This window comes from Rhinoderma darwinii, chromosome 8 (assembly GCF_050947455.1).
Source record: "Rhinoderma darwinii isolate aRhiDar2 chromosome 8, aRhiDar2.hap1, whole genome shotgun sequence".
Classification (NCBI taxonomy): domain Eukaryota; kingdom Metazoa; phylum Chordata; class Amphibia; order Anura; family Rhinodermatidae; genus Rhinoderma; species Rhinoderma darwinii.
Window position 1 is genome coordinate 97,384,094 of NC_134694.1, and position 22,354 is coordinate 97,406,447.

Below are 22,354 nucleotides of genomic sequence, written 5' to 3' on the forward strand. Positions count from 1 at the left end.
GACGCCCGCGTCAAAGAGGTGCCTGTCACTTCTTAAGACGTAATTGGAGCCGTTTTACATTGACTCCATAGAAAAAGAGCTGCAATTACGTCCGTAATGGATGCAGCGAGAAACGCCGGCAACATGCCAATACGTCTGAAATTCAGGAGCTGCTTTCTCCTGAAAACATCTGTGATTTCAGCCGTAATGGACGCTGCCGTGTGAACATACCCTAAGGGTATGTGCACACGAGAAGTGGCTTTTACATCTGAAAAGACAGACTGTTTTCAGGAGAAAACAGCTGCGTCGTTTCAGACGTAAAAGCTCCTCCTCGCATTATGCGAGGCGTCTTTGACGCCCGTAATCTTGAGCTGCTCTTCATTGACTTCAATGAAGAACGGCTCAAATTACGTTGCAATGAAGTGTCCTGCACTTCTTTGCCGAGGCAGTCAATTTACGCGTCGTCGTTTGACAGCTGTCAAACGACGACGCGTAAATGACAGGTCGTCGGCACAGTACGTCGGCAAACCCATTCAAATGAATGGGCAGATGTTTGCCGACGTACTGTAGCCGTATTTTCAGACGTAAAACGAGGCATTATACGCCTCGTTTACGCCTGAAAATAGGTCGTGTGAACCCAGCATTACTCTTTCCTCACTAATAATAATCCCAAATAACAGTCACTGTTTTATCTCTTCCAGGACGTGTTCAGATGACAATGGTTAAAGGAACAGTATTTGCAATGCCTATACACTGTGTAAGGGTATGTTCACACGCTTAACAAAAAACTTCTGAAAAATCCGGAGCGGATTTTAGAGAAAACAGCCTCTGATTTTCAGGCGTTTTTGAAGCTGAGAATGAAATTTGGAGCTTCTTTTGAGGCTTCTTTTCAGACATTTTTTGAGGCGTTTTTCATAGTGTTCAATGGAAAATCAGCTCCAAAAAACACTTCAAGGGTATGTGCACACGTGCACGTCCTTTACGGCTGAAATTACGAAGCTGTTTTCAGGAGAAAACAGCTCCGTAATTTCAGACGTAATTGCTCGTCCTCGCATTTTGCGAGGCGTCATTGACGGCCGTAATTTAGAGCTGTTCTTCATTGAATTCAATGAAAAACGGCTCAAATTACAACAACGCATAAATTACAGGTCGTCGGCACAGTACGTCGCAAACCCATTCAAATGAATGGCCAGATGTTTGCCGACGTATTGGAGCCATATTTTCAGGCGTAAATCGAGGCATAATACGCCTCGTTTACGCCTGAAAATAGGTCGTGTGAAGCCCAAGAAGTGACATGCTACTTCTTTTTACAAAGCGTCTTTTTATGCTCCGTTTTTTCACAGTGAAGCGTAAAATAAAGGCTCGTGGGAACAGAACATCAGAATTCCCATTGAAAGCAATGGGCAGATGTTTGTAGGCGTATTAGGGGCGTTTTTTCAGGCGTAATTTGAGGCGTAAAACGCCTCCATTACGTCTGAAAAGAGGTCGTGTGCACATACCCTTATAACTTGTGCAAGGACTGAGAGCCTCTATAAATCCCTGTCCACCCGCTCAGGTTCTGCACTTGTCATAACACAGTATATCTGTTTCGTCTGGAATGTCCCTTTTAAAAGTAAATCTATCTAATGACAGATGCACAATAAATACAGGATGGATACGCAATGTGTGTGGTGTTTGTCAGCTACCAAAACAATTTTATACCAAAAGTTTTTACATTTTTCCAGGCTGTATAAGTTAGTATAATATTTCCATCTCATGACATTTTCCAATTTTATATGTAAACCCCCCCCCCCCCCCCTCCTCATCTAAGCAACTTGTATTTCATGCTGTGAGGTCCTAGCTTGGTTGTAAAATAAATACCAATATGTAAACAATGTGGAAAACATACAAATGAAATGACCATATTGAACAGATTGTTTACACACCGAAATAAAAGTTTCAAAGTAATTCAGGCACTTGCATGTTGCACATACAGTATTTACAACAGAGATAAGCACCGATGCCTGTGACTTCCTCCACACTGACCCCAATTCTCTGTACAATGCATTGAGTGAGTGACTCATGGAGTCATGAGGGGAGCTCACCCGGCGCCCGTGCTATTGGTATGTCACAAGAATGATAAGCTCCATTTTTAGGAATATTGGTTCAACTCACAAATTTGTTTCCTCCATTTAAAATGTGCACTTAAATGAAATAATGATTACAATTGAGGGAGACTGGTGATTCTTTCTTTGTAGACATGTAGCAGAGCTGGGATTGACATTTGTGTTCAATGTGATAATTGCGTTATGACCCCACATTATGTTACCTGCAGTCTTGGAAAACCACAGGTTAACCATAACATGGTACCAGAACAAGCTGTGCTGACAAACCCAGCACTACTACATCTGTATGTACAACTTTAGATAATTCTACACAGTAATGTGCAATCAAAATGAATACAACATAACACAACTGTGGAATCTCAGCCCTAACATATCCATTCTATGAAAGCTCCCGGGCAAACTCTCCTGAAAATCCTCAGATGAAATGTTTCTTTCACTAAAATAAGAAAGTCCACGTTAGTCCAGAAGTCCATGTTGGGTTGTTCCTGAGACAGATGAATGTGGGGGCTCGGTTGTTTTCTCTTGTTGCTGTAAGCAGTTCATTCATTTGTGGTCCCACTAATGGCACAGAAGACATGCAAAGAATTCTGCATCCATGAAGAGTGCATGGTATCTTCCTGATAGATCTACAAGAAAATAGCACAGGCCACGGTTAAAATGGTCCCAGATGTATACATCTAACCCACAGATAATGATTGTTTTTCTCACACACTAAATTTACCTTCAGAGCTTTCCAGAGGCAGCATTTAAAGAGAAGAAAAATACATTACTTTTGCTGTTATTCCACATAGACTATAATGACCAGACAATATCTCTCCAGTAAGATGGTGAAGGGACGCCGCAGTCCATACTTTCTAGCGATAAGTGATGGTCTCGGCACCAGGACCCCACCAAATACTTTTTTTTACCACCGTTTTCTGTCTACAGCTGCTATATAGATCTATGCATCTATTCCATCTGTCCTCTACTTCTTGTTAACCTACCAAATGTATAGCAGCAAAAAGTAGGAGACAGGTGTAAGGGTGCTTGATTGCAGAATCAGACTACACATGGTTTATTTGTAGTCTGTTACCATGGAGACACATAGGTCTTCATAGGAGATGATGCAGCCGCTGATAATGGTTTTTACGTATCAATCAATTTAGATTAACTATTTATGAGTTTAATTGTTGATATTTTTGTGCATTTACATTTACACTCATCACTTGTAAATAAACAAATTGTAATAACTGCCTGGTGTAAACAGCCTTTACAGTATGTCTATTACCTGAACATAGGAGGGAAATCAATATTGTATATACAAAGCAGGCAGTGTTTTCTGAAGTCATATTATATTCGCATTTGCATTGATTAGAAAAGGACAGACAAGGAACACTACAAACACAGATAACCAGGTTCACACAGCACTGTTTGATGTTTTTTGTTTTTTTTTAGCCAAAGAACTATGAGTGAGCCCTAATCAGATGAAAAGTCTTCTACTTCTCTTGTTTATGTTTTATTTTTTACACTCCCCATTTTAATCGGTTTTGTAAAACCATGGGGGTGTCTGGGTGTTGCTGCTGTAATATGTCGCAGTGAAGACATTTGAAACTAGCATTATAATTTTCTACAAAAACATTCAAAACTTCCATGGCTAGGTAAAAGTTTAGATATAACAGCAGGAAATTAGGAGAACAGCATCAGAAATATTGGGTTCATCCAATCCAAATATCTGTCAGACAAGTCTGTCCTATGCATTGAGGATATCCTTTAAAAGAGATGATTGCATGAAGCCCAAAGCCTGAGGCTGCACCACTGAGATTTTCTGGAGACAACATGTGCTGTTCTGATTTTTTAGATACATTGTTGTCATGGAGACCTTGGGTGGATTCAAATTGCTTATACATTCATGTCAGGATGTAAATTCTTCTGGTCAGCCTCCATTAAAAATGTTTCCAAAATGGATTTCAGCTCAGGAGGGCCGCTAGCATGCATAGAAATCAATGCTGTGTTTTCTAGACTGTAGAAATCCTTGGATAACGAGGTAATCCCCGTGATCTGCCAGCCTCAGGTGGATCCATAAATTAAGGAGGGATTGTTGAAATCAGACCACTCCTGAAAAGGTTTTTTTTCGGGATTAAAATATTTATGGCCTATCCATGTAAACGAGCACTGATCTAGCTGATCGGCGCTCGTTTGCTCCTTTCACAAGGAGCTAGTATGGGGACGAGCGCTCTTTACTCCGATCGCTCATCCCCATACATTATTATCATGTCGGCAGAGTATCTCCCTGTTTACACAGGGAGATTTGCTGCCGACAAGGATAATGGTTTCAGCATTTAAAATGCTGCAATCAGCCAGTGAACGAGCATCTGCTCGTTCATCTGCTGATTGTTGCCCTGTTTACACAGAGCAATTATCGGGAACAAGTGTTCTGTGAATGCTCGTTTGCCCGATAATTGGCCGATAATTGGCCGGTGTAAAAAGGGCCTTTCGAATATTCCATCAATGCTTGATTGGTGGGAGTTCGACCCCCGCCAATTATCAGACTAAAGGTGGTTGCTGGAGCGTCCCAGCTCCTTTATTGTTATCCAGACACATCGGCTCATCCGTACATGCGGTTGTGTCTGGTATTGCAGCCCCACTCAATCCCATTGGTATCCCAGAGTATACTTAAGGCTCTGTCACCACATTATAAGTGCCCTATCTCCTACATAATGTGATCGACGCTGTAATGTAGATAACAGTGGTTTTTATTTTGAAAAACGATCATTTTTGAGCAAGTTATAAACAATTTTAGATTTATGCTAATTAGTTTCATAATAGACAACTGGGCGTGTTTTTACTTTTTACCAACTGGGCGTTGTACAGAGAAGTGTATGAGGCTGACCAATCAGTGACCAATCAGCGTCATACACTTCTCATTGTTTGGCGCGGAAACCGCTCCGCAAAACTCGTCAAAAAACGCCCGAAAATGCCTCCTATCGATTTCAATGGGAGGCGGACGAGTTTTTTTTACCGCGACCGGAAAAACTGCGTCGCGGTAAAAAGAAGCGACATGACCTATCTTGAGGCGGTTTCCGCCTCCAAAACCACATTTCAATCAGTCAGAAACGAGAAAAAAACACCTCGACGAGTGTTTTGACGAGTTTTTGTCAAACCACTGTGCAAAAAACATCTGGAGCAGTTTTTGCAGGAGGAATGGTGCTCCTGCAAAAAACTCAGTGTGAACACAGCCTAATAGTCTCAACACATTTGATGAATCAAATTAATCGTCTGAATTTTTTTCAGGCGTATATGCCAAATGTTCGCCCCAAATTTAGTGTAAATCTAATCTTACACTGTCAATACGACCCCTTTATTTATGTTGCTGGCAAGAGTGGATACAAGTAAGGGCACGGCCAGACGTGGCGGAATTGCTCTGGAATTCCACAGCGGACATATCCTCCATTGGTTTACAAACCTTTTTAGTTAAGTTCGTGCAGACGTGGCAGAAAACTCTGCAGCGGACCATAGGCTGCTGTGCGGAATTTGGTGTCCGCAGCATACACTGGCTGTTGTGGACGTGTAGCGGACTTGTTGCGGACTTCAATGGAGATTTAAAATTCCGCAATGAAATCCGCAGATGTTATGTGTGTTGCGTTGCGTATTTTTTTTTTTCGAACAGGATACTTGTTCATTCTGGCTGGACCTATGTATTTCTAGGTCTATAGCCAGACTGAGGCCCCATGCACACGAACGTAAAAACGCCTGTAATCACGGGCCGTAATTACGGCACGGGCAGGCCCATAGACGTCTATGTGTGCACCCGTAATTACGGGAGCGTTGCTAGGCGACATCAGGAGAGTCACTGTCTAGGGTGCTGAAAGAGTTAAACGATCGGCAGTAACTGTTTCAGCACCCTGGACAGTGACTTCCGATCACAATATAGATCCACGTGTAAAAAAAATAGACGTTCCTACTTACCGAGAACTCCCTGCTTCTACCTCCAGTCCGGTCTCCCGGGATAACGTTTCAGTCCAAGTGACGGCTGCAGCCAATCACAGGCCAATCACAGGCTGCAGCGGTCACATGGACTGCCGCGTCATCCAGGGAGGTCAGGCTGGATGTCGAAAGAGGGAGGCGTCACCAAGACAACGGCCGGGTAAGTATGCATTTCTTTTACTTTTACTAGGGAAAGGGCTGTCCCTTCTCTTTATCCTGCACTGATAGAGAGAAGGGAAGTACTCTTTACCTGAATACGCAACGGCTAATCTGCATCAATTTCCTGCCCATATTAGGCAAAGCTGCAAAAGAATCTGCAACGCAGATTATGTGCGGCATTGATGCGGACAGTGTCGGCAGAAATACGCCACGTCTGGCCATGCCCTAACAGTTCACCTCATAAACAAAAAAATTTAGTGCAGCAAACTATTACTAAACCAACTACATTTTACAGTGCTGCACCTTAGACTGTGACAAGGTGTTATATGATGCCACACTTCAAGTGTTAACATTACCTACTGACTTATTTACTAGCTCTGTAAAATTCTATAAATCATTAGGCAGGTCCATTTATTAAAATCACGCCAGGAAATAAAACAGATCTGCTGGGCTCTTTGCTTTGGATACAGTGTTATGTAATGAAAAGATTTCTGCCATAATAAATGGCAATGGAAAAAACATGATACTTCTGTTAGCTGCTGTATTATATGAATTTTTAGCTAAAACGTGTATATGCAGGAGGTAAACAAAATGGTAATAAAAGTTGCAGGAGAGCAGATTGTAAAAAAACAAAACAACATCTGAAGATAAAATATTTTATTCAGCCATTGCTCCTAATCTCATGTAAATATACAAAATAACCCAATGGGAAAGTATTAGGGTCCTCTTACACGGCACTTCCTTGGCCGTGTGAATGAGCGCCGATCAACGAGACAGCTCGTTGATCCGCGCTCGTTTGTTCCTTACACAAGGAGCTAGTATGGGGACAAGCGCTTGTTACTCCGATCGCTCGTCCCCATACATTATCATGTCGGCAGCCGGTCTCCCTGTCTGCTCGTTCATCTGCTGATTGCTGCCCTGTTTACACAGGGCAATTTCCGATGACGAGTGTTCTATGAACGAGCGTTTGCCCGTGTAAAAGGGCCTTTAAGGTCCTTTTACACCGCCCGAGTGCCGTGTAAACGTGCGCCGATCAATGACTGAGCTCATTGATCGGCACATCGTTTGTTCCTTTCACAAGGCGCTAGTATGGTAATGAGCGCTCATTACTCCGATCACTCATCCCCATACATTTCTAACATGTCGGCAGCCCATCTCACTGTTTACACAGGGAGATGCGCTGCCAACAACGATAACAGTTTCTGCATTTAAAATGATGCAATCGACTTCCGCCGCTGGCGATGCAGGACGCGAGTGACTGAGCTCCTGTCCAGCCTGCTTGCTCGCAATAGTCGCTCCGGCGACGACAATCAGCGGTGAAGCCACCAGCCCTGCACACAGAAACATACCCGGTGGTGCCTGTATGGACACAGGAAGATGAGCTGCAGCACCCTCAGTCCCAGCTTTCAAGCCCTGCAGAGCCCATAGTCTCTTCTCATCCTGCACCTATTGATTATATAGCCCTGGCCCATGAAGTGGCCAAGCAGATAGCGCCAGACCTGCAAAAGGCACTGGAGAAAACGGTGCAAGATTCCCTGAACCGCGTGCATGCGGAGCTGGCACAAGTCACTTCCAGGACTGATGAATTAGAACAGCGTATGACGTTGCTGGAGGATGAAAATGAGCGCCTGCAATCCAAACTTAAAGTGGTGCTGTCTGCTACTACGCAGTTGGGGGACAAGGTGGAGGATCTGGAAAACCGCTCCAGGAGGAGCAACCTACGACTGGTGGGTCTGAAAGAAGCGGTGATCCCTTCTGATTTACAGCGATTATGTGAGAGGACATTGCCAGCAGCGTTAGGTCTTCCACGTCCCTGCCGGGTGGAGAGGGCACACAGGGTGGGGCCGGACCCCAGACATCTCCCAGCAGCTGATGACCACAGTTCGCTTCGTCCCAGACAAGTAATCTTTAAACTGTTGGATTACAATGATAAGGTGGCACTTATGAAGGCATTCCGCAGCAGATCGCGTCCTTTGGAAATAATGGGCATGAAAGTGCTACTTTTCGAGGACTATTCTACGGAGGTCGCAAAACGAAGGCGTTCTTTCAGCAAGATCTGTACCGCGCTGTTCCAAGCGAAAATACATTTTAACCCGCAGTATCCAGCCATATTACGGGTGTTTCAGGAAAGCGGGCGGACCAAGATTTTCACCACACCGAAGGAAGCGGAGGACGCACTTACAGAGCTTTGCAGACACAGACCCCAGCACGAGGAGCATCGCAGTCCAACACACAGTCCAAATCGCAAGTCAAGAGAAGCCAAACGGAATCGACTAGATATGGAGCGAACCTGGGCAGAAGCTTTAATGCCCACACCAGGAAGATCCCGGGGGGGTCGATCCGGAAATGGAGGGGACTCTCCGAAGCCGCAGAGGCGTACGCGAGACCGCACCCGATCTACGTCTCCTGATTGACGGGCGAAGTTTTCTCAGCACCATTTTATCTGATGTGATGATGGTCATGTGGACGCTGTAGATCAATCGCAGGTTCCGATCGGCTGCAGATAAGTTTGCAGATAATTTTAAAAGTTCTGAGGGCGGCATTTGGCGGTCTTATAAGGCACCTTGTACCGGTCAGCAGCTGACCTAATGTTATAACGTTATAATGTTAAAATGTATGCATTTTGGTATTTTCCCGCATTTTCACTACAGGGGATTAGAGAGTGAGTTAGGGCAGGCTCTGAGATCTCTCCTTGTGGGCGTGCTCGACCGGGAATGATACAATGCCTCCCCTATGCAAGGGATTAGTTATATCTGCCACAGATCGCATATTTTGGGAAGGTTCGGTAGGGGATCTTGGAAAAGGAGGCAGGGAAACCTAGAGGTGAAGCACGATTCATTTTGACATGTTATGTTATAGTCCAAACGGACTCTAGGATGTTAAACCGATGGTATAAGAATGTATAACTTTGTGTACAGGCGGCAAAGGGTTAATGAGGTGGCAAGGGCAGGTGTAGCTTACTCATTGAAGGTGATATATATGCAGGTGTGGGGGAGAGGGGGAGGGAGGGACGTGTTTTGGCACAACAGAAAAAAGTGAAGTCTCTTACGCCAATGGGTATTAAGGGTTTGGTGACCCCTGCCGCAGGTGATTTTTCGTTTTTTTTAGGTAATGGCCTGATGGCCTTGATATGGAGTTCAGTTTTGGTTTCTAAGCCGGGTTTTGGCTACGTTCTTAATGTTTACGCATGGCTTTTGGGAAAAGATGGATCTGACTCCCCGAACCTATCACGACTTTTAGACATTTTAGCTCATCTTATGCACTGCCCAATAACATGAAAATAATCTCATGGAACGTTAAAGGGCTTAGGTCCCCACAGAAATGGACCAAACTTTTGCGACACATGAAACGATTACACCCAGATCTAGCCCTATTACAGGAAACTCACCTTACCGAGCCAGAATTTAAGTATTTGCAAAAATTCTGGGTGGGCCAGGTTTTTGGCTCGCTGGCAAGGGAGGGTAAGGCGGGAGTTATAATTTTGGTACATAAAAATTTTGCGTTTACGCTGGTGTCCCAGGAGCGTGATGATGAGGGTCGTTGGATCCATCTAGTGGTGGAACATGCAGGGGAAACTATCAGTATTCATAATGTGTATGGCCCAAATACGGTTAACACAGGTTTTTTTTTTTTTTTTTTCTTATTCAAAATTTTTATTGAGTTTCAGAACACAAAAGTTACAAAACATAGTGGAGGGGAGACCTCCACACCTTAAATAAAAAACAAACAAGGTCAGTGGACCAAAGCAAAAACAAACAAAACACCAAAGGGAAAATCAATAATGTGCATCACATCTCAACATGCAAAAGAATGGTCGGTGTACAACAGTAGCGTGAGTAATCCTAGAGGCATAACAACAGGAGGTACAGCTAGACCACTTAATTCAAACAGAGCAGAAGAGGCACATTACCCTAGACAGGGGAAGAGAAAGTATAGAGAAAGGCCCCAAGAGAGGGAGGGATAGGAGGGAGGGAGGGGAGAGGACAAGGGGATCCTGGACTCCAGTTCCGGCGTATTATGAATGAAAATCAGCAGCGAGCAAAAGCCATAGTACCTTTCACAGGGGCATAGGCCGACTCAGGTGACAGCCGTGAGGTAGGAAGGAGAAGAAAGAAACACTATCCAGGGAGACCATGTAGACGTGTATTTTACCACAGCTGCCGGGGAGTGAGCCACCAAGTGTTCCATTCGCTGTATCAAGGCAACTTCCCGAAACCACTCATCTAATGTTGGGGGTATGGCCGTTTTCCACCTGCGCGGGATCACTGATTTTGCCGCCTGAAGGAGATGTCTAGTTAGGGAGCTTTTATAAACGTGTATTGGCATCGGGAACATGAATAAAAGAGCTGCTTCCGGAGAGTTGGGGACAGAGACCCCAGTAACCTCCACTATTAATTTAAGTACCGAATCCCAAAAACTCCTCAACAAGGGACAACTCCACCAGACATGTGACATGGAGCCTCCCGCAGCACCACAGCGCCAACATTTGTCAGGCACAGACGGATACCATTTATGAAGCGCAGCCGGGACCCTATACCATCTAGAGACAATTTTGTAGCTAGTTTCCTGGGCCCTTATGGCTATAGAGGCTTTTTGTGAGAGGGAGAAACACCTCTTCCATTGTGCGTCAGTAAATGTAGTATGTAATTCTCTCTCCCAGGCCCCACAGAAGGAGGGGAGTTGTTGGGAACGCTGTGAAAGGAGTAATTTATATATTGTGGATATGGTATGGGTAGGGGGCTGGGAGGAGACACATAGGCGCTCAAAGTCCGTCAACACCCTGTGAAGATGTGCGCGTCGGTTAACTGTTCCATAAAAATGTTTTAACTGGGCATATTCATATATATGGCGAGTGAGGGGCACGGCATCGGGATAGATGGAGGTTAGAGGGAGAAGAGAGGAAGCGGAGAGGACCTGAGCAAAATACATGGGGCCGGTGGACGACCTGCCTAGGAAGGAGCGACCAGCTTTACCAGCAGGAAAGTCTGGATTATCTGTGATAGGAGTTAAAGGACCCAGAGGGTCTATAAGCGTACTTCCAGGCCCTAAGGACCTCAACGCCATGAGGGTATGGTAAACAACAAAGGAGGCTTGAGTCGGTCTATTCCCGGGCAGGATCCACGGCAGGGATGATAGGGTACTGGGACATAGTTGTTGAGCCAAACGGACCCATAATTTTGATTCACGGTTATGAAAGAAATCTAAAACCCGTGCGTGAGTTGCCGCCAGATAGTAGAGCCGACAATCCGGCAGACCAACCCCACCCGCACCCCTGGAACGAGTCAGCAGAGCCCGGCTCAAACGTGGACGACCAGTTGGCCAAATGAAGGAGCCGAAGCATCGCTGAAGCCGCAACCAATAGGAGGATGGGATAGAGATGGGGATCGTCTGCAGGAGATAAAGTAAGCGGGGGAGGAGAGACATCTTAATAATATTGATACGACCAAACCAGGAAAACTCAGTCTTATGCCAGGAATTAAGATCAGTGCGAAACTTGGCCAGTAGGGGGATAAAATTATTTGTAAACAATTGTGTAAGATCCCCACTTATACGGGCACCCAAATATGTAATACCTCTGGAGGGCCATGAAAAGGGGAAATTACTTTGGAGAAGCGATACTAACGGGCCTGGGAGAGAAACATTTAACGCCTCAGACTTGGAGAAATTGATTTTGAAATTAGACCATGTTCCAAAACGAGACAACTCGGACATCAGTGAAGGAAGGGAGACATGAGGGTCTGTTAGATAGACCAATAGGTCATCAGCAAATGCTGAGCACTTGTATTCCTTCCCTCCAATATTAATACCCTTAATATCCGTGTTGCTCCGAATGGAGGCCATGAGGTGTTCCATAACCAGGACATACAACAGGGGGGACAGGGGACAGCCCTGTCGCGTGCCATTGTAAATAGGGAAAGGTGCCGAGAGGGAGCCATTTATTTTTATTTGGGCCGAAGGCGTGCGATACAATGCCATAATTTTTGCCAAAAGAGAGGGTCCTATTCCCACATGCCGAAGGGTTTGGTAAAGGGCAGGCCACGATATTCTGTCAAACGCCTTTTCAGCATCTAGGGACAGAATCATGAGCGGGATTCGGTTAGTCTGGGCGTGGTGAATGATATCGAAAGTTTTAAGGGTGTTGTCACGGGCCTCCCGACCAGGCACAAACCCCACCTGGTCCGGGTGGATTAGGTCAGGCAGGTATTTATTCAATCTATTGGCGAGCAATTTAGCGTAAATTTTTAGGTCTACATTGAGCAAGGAGATGGGACGATAACTGGAGCATAGTTGAGGGTCCTTACCCGGCTTAGGGATAACCACGACATGAGCCAAGGTGGAGCTAGGAGGAAACAGGACCTCCGGGGAAATAGAGTTAAAAGCTAACAACAAAAGCGGTAGCAACCGGTCCGCCAACACCTTGTAAAACTTGGCAGTGTAGCCATCCGGGCCAGGACTCTTTCCCCCAGGAAGCTCGGTTATAACCATGAGGAGCTCCGAGGAAGTGAAATCCATATCAAGTTCCTCAGCTATCTCCCCCGACAACTGTGTGAAGGGAGATGGGAAAGAATCCCGGTTCGGCGGATGGGAGGGGGCGGAGGTGGGAGGGTCAAGGTTGTAAAGATCAGAGAAAAAACTATGGAAGCACTCCGCTATCTCTGGGGTCGTGTGAACAACCTGGCCAGAAGGAGCCTTAGTATTTGGGATGTGTGACTGGGCGATTCTATTTTTTAAAGCTCTGGCCAACATACGTCCGCTCTTATTGCCAAACTCGTAGAATTTACTGCGACAGACTTGGAGAGCGCGCTGCTGGGCAGAGTCCAACAGCCGTCTAGCGTCCTGTCGGGCAACCTGTAACTCCCTTAAAATCGGAAGAGACAGCGCACGTTTGTGAGCCAGTTCAAGAGCGCTAATTTTTTGGAGAGCAATTTTAAGGGAGTGGGCCCTTTCTCTTTTAAGGCGCGCCCCGTGTTTTATGAGGACTCCCCTGAGAACGCATTTAAGGGCTTCCCACCGAACCAATGGGGACGTGTCATCCTGGGCATGATCAAGTGTGAAATGTTCCACCGTTTGAAGCAAATCAGCCTGGCACACCCCATCCAGGAGCAGGGACTCATTCAGTCTCCAAGTCCAGGGGCCTTTAGTGATGAAGGGGAGATGTAAGGTGCAATATACCGGGGCATGGTCAGACCACAGGATACTGCCAATGGACGTAGAGGCTACCCAGGGGAGAGCATGTTGCTGAAGGAAAATGTAATCCAAGGGACTGTAGGTGCCATGCGGATGGGAGTAAAAACTATAATCCTTATCCGTGGGATGTTGAATACGCCATGCATCACACAGTTGCAGTTGTAGGAGAGCACGCTTCGCCCGCCTAATAGCACCGTATGCAACACTAGAGCGACCCGTAGAATTATCCACCGTCGGATCCATAGTAAGGTTAAAGTCTCCACACAGCACCACAGTCCCCCGGACCACCGGAAGGGCGGTTTCTATAAGATGAAGAATGAAGGGCACCAGACCCTGGTTAGGAACATAAGCGTTAATCACCGTGAATTCCCTCCCTCCAATATTAAGTACGAAGATGAGGTATCTCGCATCGGGATCCACAACAAGATTGACAACCTGATGGGGGAGAGACTTGTGAAGGGCTATGGCAACTCCACACGATCTGGAAAGGGGATTATTACTGAAATGCCACGTAGTGTAATGTTTGTGCTTGATAGTAGGGGTATGTCCCTCCTTAAAATGTGTTTCCTGGAAGCATGCGATGTGTACCTTACGCTTGTGTAGATGGTGTAAGATTTGCGCCCGCTTTTCAGGAACATTCAGCCCCTTCACGTTGAAGGAGGCAATAGTAAGGTCAGCCATGGATGCAGACTAAACGGCTCGCTGAGGTATGCCGGGTAGCGCACAAAGGATCGGAGTCCAGGATCGCCAGGAGGGAAGCAGAGGAGGGAAACAAGCTAGGAGTAAAGAACAGCATTAGACAAAAACACAGACATAAAATCAAACCAAAACGGCAGTACGAAAACCACTGCCGCACAAGCTAAGCGCACAATTACGGAGGACCAAAAATTCGGTCCAAAACCTACAGGGGGAAGGTGACAACTACGCATAAGAGTTATCCGCACTCCTTAGCGTACAATAATATAAGTATTAACAGCTTAACATCATTTGCACATTTTAAATAACGAGAGAGGAAGACATTGGAAGGCATCTGAAGGAAATACTCAGAGCAACAAGTAATCTTGAAATCAGACAGCAAGTAAGTAACAGGAGGAATTCCAGGAGCGGCAGTCCGGGTCATCACGCCGAACGGGCGGATTCCATGGGTGGAGTAGGGTCCCGTTCTTGTCGGCGCCTAGATCGTCTGCGAGGTCCACGCGGAGGGCGACCCTCCACCACAGCCAGGGGCCCAGAGAACGGGCGTCTCCCCCACGATCCCCCGCCAGCAGAGGATAACAACGAGGGCCACTCCGGTAGTGCAACCTGAGGAAGGTTCAAGTCCCGCAAGAAACCAGGCAGGTCGGCCGGGGATCGCACAGTGTAGGTACGGCCCTCCTGTCGGACCATCAGGGCAAACGGGAAGCCCCACCTGTAGATGATGTCCCGATTCCGAAGCACCTCCAGCAGGGGTTTGAGAGCAGCTCTTTGCGCCAGCGTATGTCGAGACAAATCCGGCAAAATACCTAACTGCGTGCCTTGGTGGAGAATGATGGGCTGCCGTCTGATTTTTTGGAGGATAGAGTCCTTGATTGCGTAAAAATGGATTCGGCAGATGACATCCCTCGGCCGAGGATCGTCAACACTTACAGGGCGGAGAGCTCTATGCGCCCGGTCGATCTCTATATGGGTATTCGGCGGACGGCCAAGTAAAGTATTGAAGATGGTGGAGAGAGTCGAAAACAGATCAGACGCAGGAACAGATTCGGGCAATCCTCGAACACGTAGGTTGTTCCTCCTATTGCGGTTTTCAATATCATCAAGGTGCTGCTGCAAAGTGAACAACTGAGCTGAGTGCTGCTGGATAGTGGATTGGATATCTGCAATAGTGGCATTATCAGAAACCCGGTCCTGTGTAAGAGTGTCCACCCTCGTAGAAAGTGAGGAAAGTTCAGCACGAAACTGTGTAAACTCCATCTTGCATTCTTCAACGATCTGTCTGGCAAACGAAGTCATATCAGCCCTAGTAGGCAACAATTGAACAAGCTGGCGGATATCTGAGAGAGTCGCCGGCCGATTTTCACACATAGATCCAGACGACGGGTCAGTAAAACTTAATCCACTACTGGCTGGCGTGTCCACTTCAGGGGACGGGAGTGGGTGTACTTGAGGACCTTGGCCACTTGCATGTAATGCAGGCATATTCCCAGGGTGCTTGGGAGACCCCACAGGCAGGGTCAAGGCTGTGGTTGTTGGGGCATTGGGGAAGCTGTGCCATGCGGAGCCAGAGGACCACGAGGGAGAGGCCACCACCAGCCCAGGGTCCCTGGGCGGGAGGGGAAGCACTGGAGCTATCAGTCCCATAGGGTGTGAGGTGAGCTGGGTGATGGGAGGCTCAGGGCCTAGGTACTCACTGTGCCTCCTGGCTAGCTCCTCCAATTGCAGAACTGCAGGCTGGGCAGGTGTGGTGTCTCTCATTCCCGGGGATGAAAGTAGGCCGCTGTCGGGTCTCGGCAGGAGAGGGCCCGCAGGCCATGAGAGCAGTGACGGGGGAGGGTGGCGTCCCGGGATGCGCAGGCCCTCCAGAGAGCCATCTTGAGAGGCCTCATGGTCTTGCGACAGGGGAACGGCATCCGCCGCTGCAGGGGCCCCCAATGCCTCCCAGCTAGACCGGGGATCTGGTGCCTCTGGGTCCGGTACCTTCTGTGCTGGTCCTCTCTCCTCCGGATCAGCTGAAAGAAGGGCCGTGCTCTCCAGAGCAGGCCCGCATCCGCACGCCTCATGGTCCTGGCGGCCATCTTGGAAATCGGCAGGCGTCGGCCGTGCCGCAGGAACTATCACCGCCCGGGAAGGAGACAGAGGACCGGGGACCTTCAAGGGCTGCACCTCAGAAGGTGAGTGGACTTGTCCTGCTGTCGTCTCCGGCGCCCCTGAGCACTGGGCCGTTGAAGCTGAAGAGGTCGGGCGGCCATCTTGACCACCGGCCTCGGCCCGCGTCGCAGCCCGCAGCTGCATCTGGGGCTGTCGCCCAAAATAATCCCCGATATCGCGCTGGGGCGATGAGGGGCATGAAGGGGCTGCTGCCTTTGTTTTTTTGGAGTTCTTCCCCATATCTGGGAGTGGATGTCAGCCGATTTTGGACACGCTGTTAGAGGAGCTGGAAAGAGCACGTCTTCACTCTCCCATAGCTGGCCACGCCCCCTAACACAGTTTTTTTGGGTAATTTGGAAGCCCAACTCCAGCAGGATCGTACTAGGCTTTTAATTCTAGGGGGAGACCTTAACACTGTAAGGTCCTCCAGGGAAGATAGGAGCGCTGGGACTAGTTCGCAGAGAAATGGGGATAAGATCTTGCCAGACTTTTTAAGACACACTGCCCTAACAGATGCTTGGAGGTGTCTACACCCTGATGCGCGGGAATACACTCATTTTTCTCATGTCCATCAGTCATGGTCGCGTATTGATTACTTGCTAGTTAATGATGCATTATCTCGACGATTACGTGAAGCGGCGATTGAGGATCTCGTTATTTCGGACCATGCCCCGGTTACCATTACTTTGGCCGACACAGTAGCTAGGGGAACGGATTTTATTTGGAGGTTCCCCGCCTTTCTGGCAAAGGATGAGGGCTTTCTACAGAAGCTTAAGGGGTGGTGGATGGAATTTGATGGGGATAATGCATCACATCGCTCGGACCCGTCATTGTATTGGCGTACAGCCAAAGTGGTAATACGAGGGAAAATCATGCAATTTATGTCTAATCTTAAACGCAGGACTACCGAAGGGTACAAGGCAGCGAGCGACCAATTATGGTGTGCATACACAGCATTTCTACACTCTCCATCAACGCCTTTGGGGGAGAAATGGAGGGAAGCTAAGCGGCAATTTGATCAGTGGTTAGACAAAAGAGAAAGTATTTATCGGTCCCAATTTGATGCAGATCTAATGCGTTTCGGCAATAAAGCGGGCAAATTATTAGCGCGACTAGCGAAGGGGAGGTTTGCACCGTCACACATTTCAACACTTAACGACTCCAACGGAAATTCTACATCAGACCCAAAAAAAAATAACACTATATTAAGTAAATACTATCAAGCCCTTTACTCAGACACGCCCATAGACCCCCAAAAAGGTAGGGAATTTTTGGAGAAGGTAAAGCTGCCTGGGCTCACTCAGGAGCAGAACGACCACTTGAGCGCAGAGATTACCTTAGAGGAAATCCAGAGCACCATTAAGACCTTATCCAACGGAAAGGCCCCGGGTCCAGATGGATTTACAGGAGAGTTTTTTAAATCTCTGAGAGAAGAAATTAGCCCTACCTTGGTGGCATACTATAATATCTTACTAAAGACCGGTGCTCTCCCAGCAGAGGCCAAAATAGCGCATATAAAGGTATTACCCAAGAAGGGGAAGAATCCTCTTGACCCGGGGTTGTATCGTCCTATATCACTGATAGACCAAGACCAGAAATTACTCACAAAAGTTTTGGCCAATCGTCTGGCTACGTATCTACCCACACTGGTGGGAAAATCCCAAGTAGGATTTGTAAAGGGCAGGGCGGCAGTGACTAATTTACGCAAAGTGTTGACGGTGCTAGAAACAGTCAGGCACGGTCCCCAGCCAGGTACCCGGCCGGCACTCTTAGCACTAGACGCAGAGAAAGCTTTTGATAACATACAGTGGGAATGGCTGGGGATGGTGCTGGACAAAATGAATGTCCAGGGAGCCTTCCGGGTCTTCTTGAAGGGTGTTTACAATAATCCACAGGCCCGCGTTCACTCCTCAGGATTTCTGTCGGATCCCTTTCAATTGCATAAAGGAACCCGGCAGGGATGCCCCCTGTCGCCCCTGTTATTCAATCTAGCACTGGAACCTATGGCTAGATTCCTGGAGGAATCCGATATGTTCAGAGGTATTCAGGTAGGGTCTCTGGCAGTTAAGTTAGCCCTGTTTGCTGATGACGTTATACTTTTTATGTCAAATCCTCAAGAGCATTTAACGCCGGTTTTTCACTTTTTACAGGAATTTGGGCAATGCTCGGGATATAAAGTCAACCTAGCTAAAAGCGAACTGCTGGAGTTGGGCAAACCGTTGCCTAAGACCTTTTGGCAATCCTTGGGGTGTGGGATATCCCCGGTTGAACACTGCATTACTTATCTGGGCATCAAGATAGGGAAGGTGCCAGACACCCTGTATGGCTTAAATTATCCCCCGTTATTTAAAAAAATACAAGCGGAACTCACCCGATGGTGCCAATTGCCATTATCCCTCCTGGGGAGGTGCCACCTGATTAAGATGGTTAGTTTCCCCAGATTGCTATACCCCTTTCAAACACTCCCTCTCCTATTGAAACATGTGGATGTCTCTAAACTGACTTCCGCATTCACAAAATTTATATGGGCAGGAAAAAGGCCTCGCATTGCACTCACCAAGCTCATGATGGGCAAAGAAGAAGGGGGCGTGAACTTCCCGAATATCAGGGGCTGCAACGTGGCATGTCTTTTTCGTCATGTAGTAGATTGGCTTCACGAAACGAGCCATTATTCCAACTTAGATCTGGAGGGGGAGTATGCCTCACCCTGGAACCTGAAGGCTTTGCTACATTGTAGAGTTGCTTCTCTTCCGTGCCGTCTCAAAACCTCCATTGTATTGAGAGATACAGTACTAGCTTGGAAAGCGGTACGTAAGCATTTTGATCTACCTCACCTGGTATCGAAACATATGCCGCTGAGCGGACACCCGGAATTTTTACCGGGAGTAGGCAAGGGAGACAGATTTGCCTCTTGGGGGACGGTAGGAATAAATAACGCAGGGGATCTTATGCATATAGAGGAAAGGAGATGGTTAACCGGGGCGGAAATCACCACTAAACTCAGACCCCTAGAAGGTAGGGTTAATTTTTTACAAATTCTTCAGGCACGAGCATTTTGCACCTCTAGGCTCATGGATTTGAATAAGGAAGCCACCTCTCAAACTCTAGATGAGGTCATAGGTCCAACGACTGGGCGTGCGACTATTTCAGGGCTGTATAGAGCACTGGGAGATGGTTTTGTTCGTCCACAATCAAGGGTTAGTTTCAAAGTCTGGGAACGGTGGACTCAAGATCCAGGTATAGGTGAGATCATATTGGGGGGTTGGGAGACGGTATGGAAGAGTGTTATAAACGAGAGCTGGAGGGAAACCTATTTTAAATTGATGCATTCAGCTATATATGACTTTAATATTTTGCCTTCACAATCCTTCCCCGACCACATTACGTGTTGTCCCAAATGCAATACACCCTTGACGAATTTATGGCATGGAGTATGGGGGTGTGCTCATACAAAGCGATTTTGGGGGATGGTACACGAACCTTCCAATGACGCCTCAAGCGCTATTGTTCCATCAGGCGCGGCCACCCGAGGAAGAGGGTGCTCGAGGGGTGAGATCACCTCCCCTGCTGGTGCACACGATTTTACTGGTGGCCTTGAGATGCCTCCTGAGTAAGTGGCTGGAAACAGACACGCCGGGGTTAGACCTGATTGTGTCTCGTCTGAAACAGTTATTAGTTCTTGAGAGGGTGGAGGTGGAAAGACGGAAGGAAACGGGAACCAAGAAGCTATTCGCTAAATGGCAAATATTCATAGAATCGCAGTGCACAGCAGCCGAGGTAGTGGAAATTGTTACGCCTTTCAGGCACACAAAGTGGTATTATACACAGCTCTTGGCAGGCACTTTAGGGGGTTTGCAACTTTGATCTAGCCAGGGAATAAATGATAAGTAGATACTCATTGATGACCTAAGTCGTGTCGGGGATGGAGGAAGTCATGTTTTCGGTCTATATGACGATCGACACTTATGCCATGTTTGTATGTTATGTTATGTTGTATTTAACTCAAGGTTAATTTAAAGGAACAGTGTCATCACAAATTTATTTTTCATATGTTAAAGATGTTAGTGCTTTATTAAAAACGTTTATATTTATTTGTGTGTTTGTGTTTTACTTTTTCTTATTTTTACACTTTTTCTTCCCTATGGGGGCTGCCATTTTTTGTTCCATTTCTGTATGTGTCGATTAACGACACATACAGACATGGAATACGGCAGCCACAGTCCCATAGGGACTGCGAACGGCTCCCGTCCCATCCACTTCTGTGTACGCCGTCTGTGTGGGAACTGCGCATGCGCCGCTCCCACACAGTCCAATTTGAAATTGGCGCCGTCCGGCGCCATTTTCCTGTGGACCGGAAGTCGCGGCCGGACAGTAAGATTACTACTTCCGGTCGCGGCTTCCGGACTTGTGCACTTGGACCAGCGGCAGCAGACGGAGCGGACGGGCCGGAGGGAGCCGCGGCGGCAGGAGCAGGTAAGAGATTTCAATGTATGTTCGTGTTTGTGTACGTTTACTATTGTATGTTAACCTTCTACACTGTGTGTTAGCTCAAAAAATGGCGACACACAGTGTAGGAGGTTAGACCGTTCAAACCCCTCGTTTATCCCGGCACTAGTCAGGATAAAGGAGGGGGGGGATGCTGAGAGCTCACTAGAGCGAGGGCTTTTTACCCAATTTTGCAGCATAAAGCAATGTGGTTGCTTTACCACATGCAATGCTGCAATTTTGGGAATAGCTCCATCTAGTGACCAGCAATGGGAAATATTATAAATTAGAATCTAATTTATAATATTTCCTGACTCGTGAAAAAAATAAAAAAAATTTGAACAATGTTTAATTACCTACACACTAAATGTTTAATTAAAAAAAAAAAACATGTTTTTCTGGCAACACATTCCCTTTAATGATAGTTGAGTGCTGCGCACTCATGATGCAACCTTTGCGTGAAATGTTTGTAAGAAAATTTGAAAACTGTTAATAAAAATGATGTTTTAAAAAAAAAAAAATGATGCAATCACTTGATGAACGAGCGTTATTCGTTCATTGGCTGGTCGTTGCTCTGTTTACACAGGGCAATTATCGGGAACTAGCGTCCTGTGAACGCTTGTTTGCCCGATAATTGCCCGGTGTAAAAGGGCCTTTACACATGGAATCGCCTCATAAATAATCAAACATTAAAAGAGGAGACCTAAAACGAGATGCTGGCAGTGCTAGAGAAATGTAAATTAACTAAGCCATTACAGAAGGTCTTATGTAAATAAAGCTTAATCACTATCATGAAGAGTTATGCTTCCTCCTAACTTTCAAGATCTCTGTTGCTGATACATTTGTATCCAGTCTAGACAATCCTCCATGAGCTAAATACTTCAGCTACACAAATTTCTCCCCTGCCCTGATAGTTTGCTACAATGTGTCAGTGTAAGGGCGGATTCACACGAACGTGAGCGTTTTGCGTGCGCAAAAGGCACTTGACAGCTCCGTGTGTCAGCCCCGTATGATGCGCGGCTGTGTGCTTTTCGCGCAGCCGCCATCATTATGACACTCCGTTTGGATGTTTGTAAACAGAAAAGCACGTGGTGCTTTTCTGTTTACATTCATTCTTTTACTGCTGTTGCGCGAATCACGCGCGTCCCACAGAAGTGCTTCCGTGTGGTGCGCGTGATTTTCACGCACCCATTGACTTCAATGGGTGCGTGATGCGCGAAAAACGCCGAAATATAGAACATGTCGTGAGTTTTACGCAGCGGTCTCATGCTGCGCAAAACTCACGGACAGTCTGCACTGCCCCATAGACTAATATAGGTCAGTGCGACCCGCGTGAAAGCCACGCGGGCTGCACGGACGCAAATCACGTTCGTGTGAATCCCCCCTCAATAAAATGTATCAGCTTGGAGGATTGTCCAGACTGGATACAGAGGTAGCAAACTCTCAGCTGTGAAAAGCACTAGCTCTTTAAAGCTTTTCAACTGGAGATAAACAAGATGTTCTCTGACCGCAAAATTAAGTGGAATGGAAAAACAGGCTATGTCCACCTATGCAGACAATATTTTCATATCTGTACCCCACTTACTAACATTTGGTGGGTTAGCAAAAGCAGGGGGTCAGATGGATGG

General features: G+C 46.9%; 1 protein-coding gene across 1 annotated transcript in view; it reads right to left on the bottom strand.

Moving 5' to 3' along the window:
- Positions 1-1,797: 1,797 nt before the first annotated feature.
- The window catches only part of DOCK11 (dedicator of cytokinesis 11), a 207,940-nt gene continuing 187,383 nt past the window's right edge, over positions 1,798-22,354 (bottom strand). Inside the window, exon 53 of the mRNA XM_075835963.1 lies at positions 1,798-2,710. Coding sequence (XP_075692078.1) covers positions 2,624-2,710 — 87 coding nt within the window. The 3' untranslated portion in view covers positions 1,798-2,623. The remainder of the gene's footprint in view (positions 2,711-22,354) is intronic.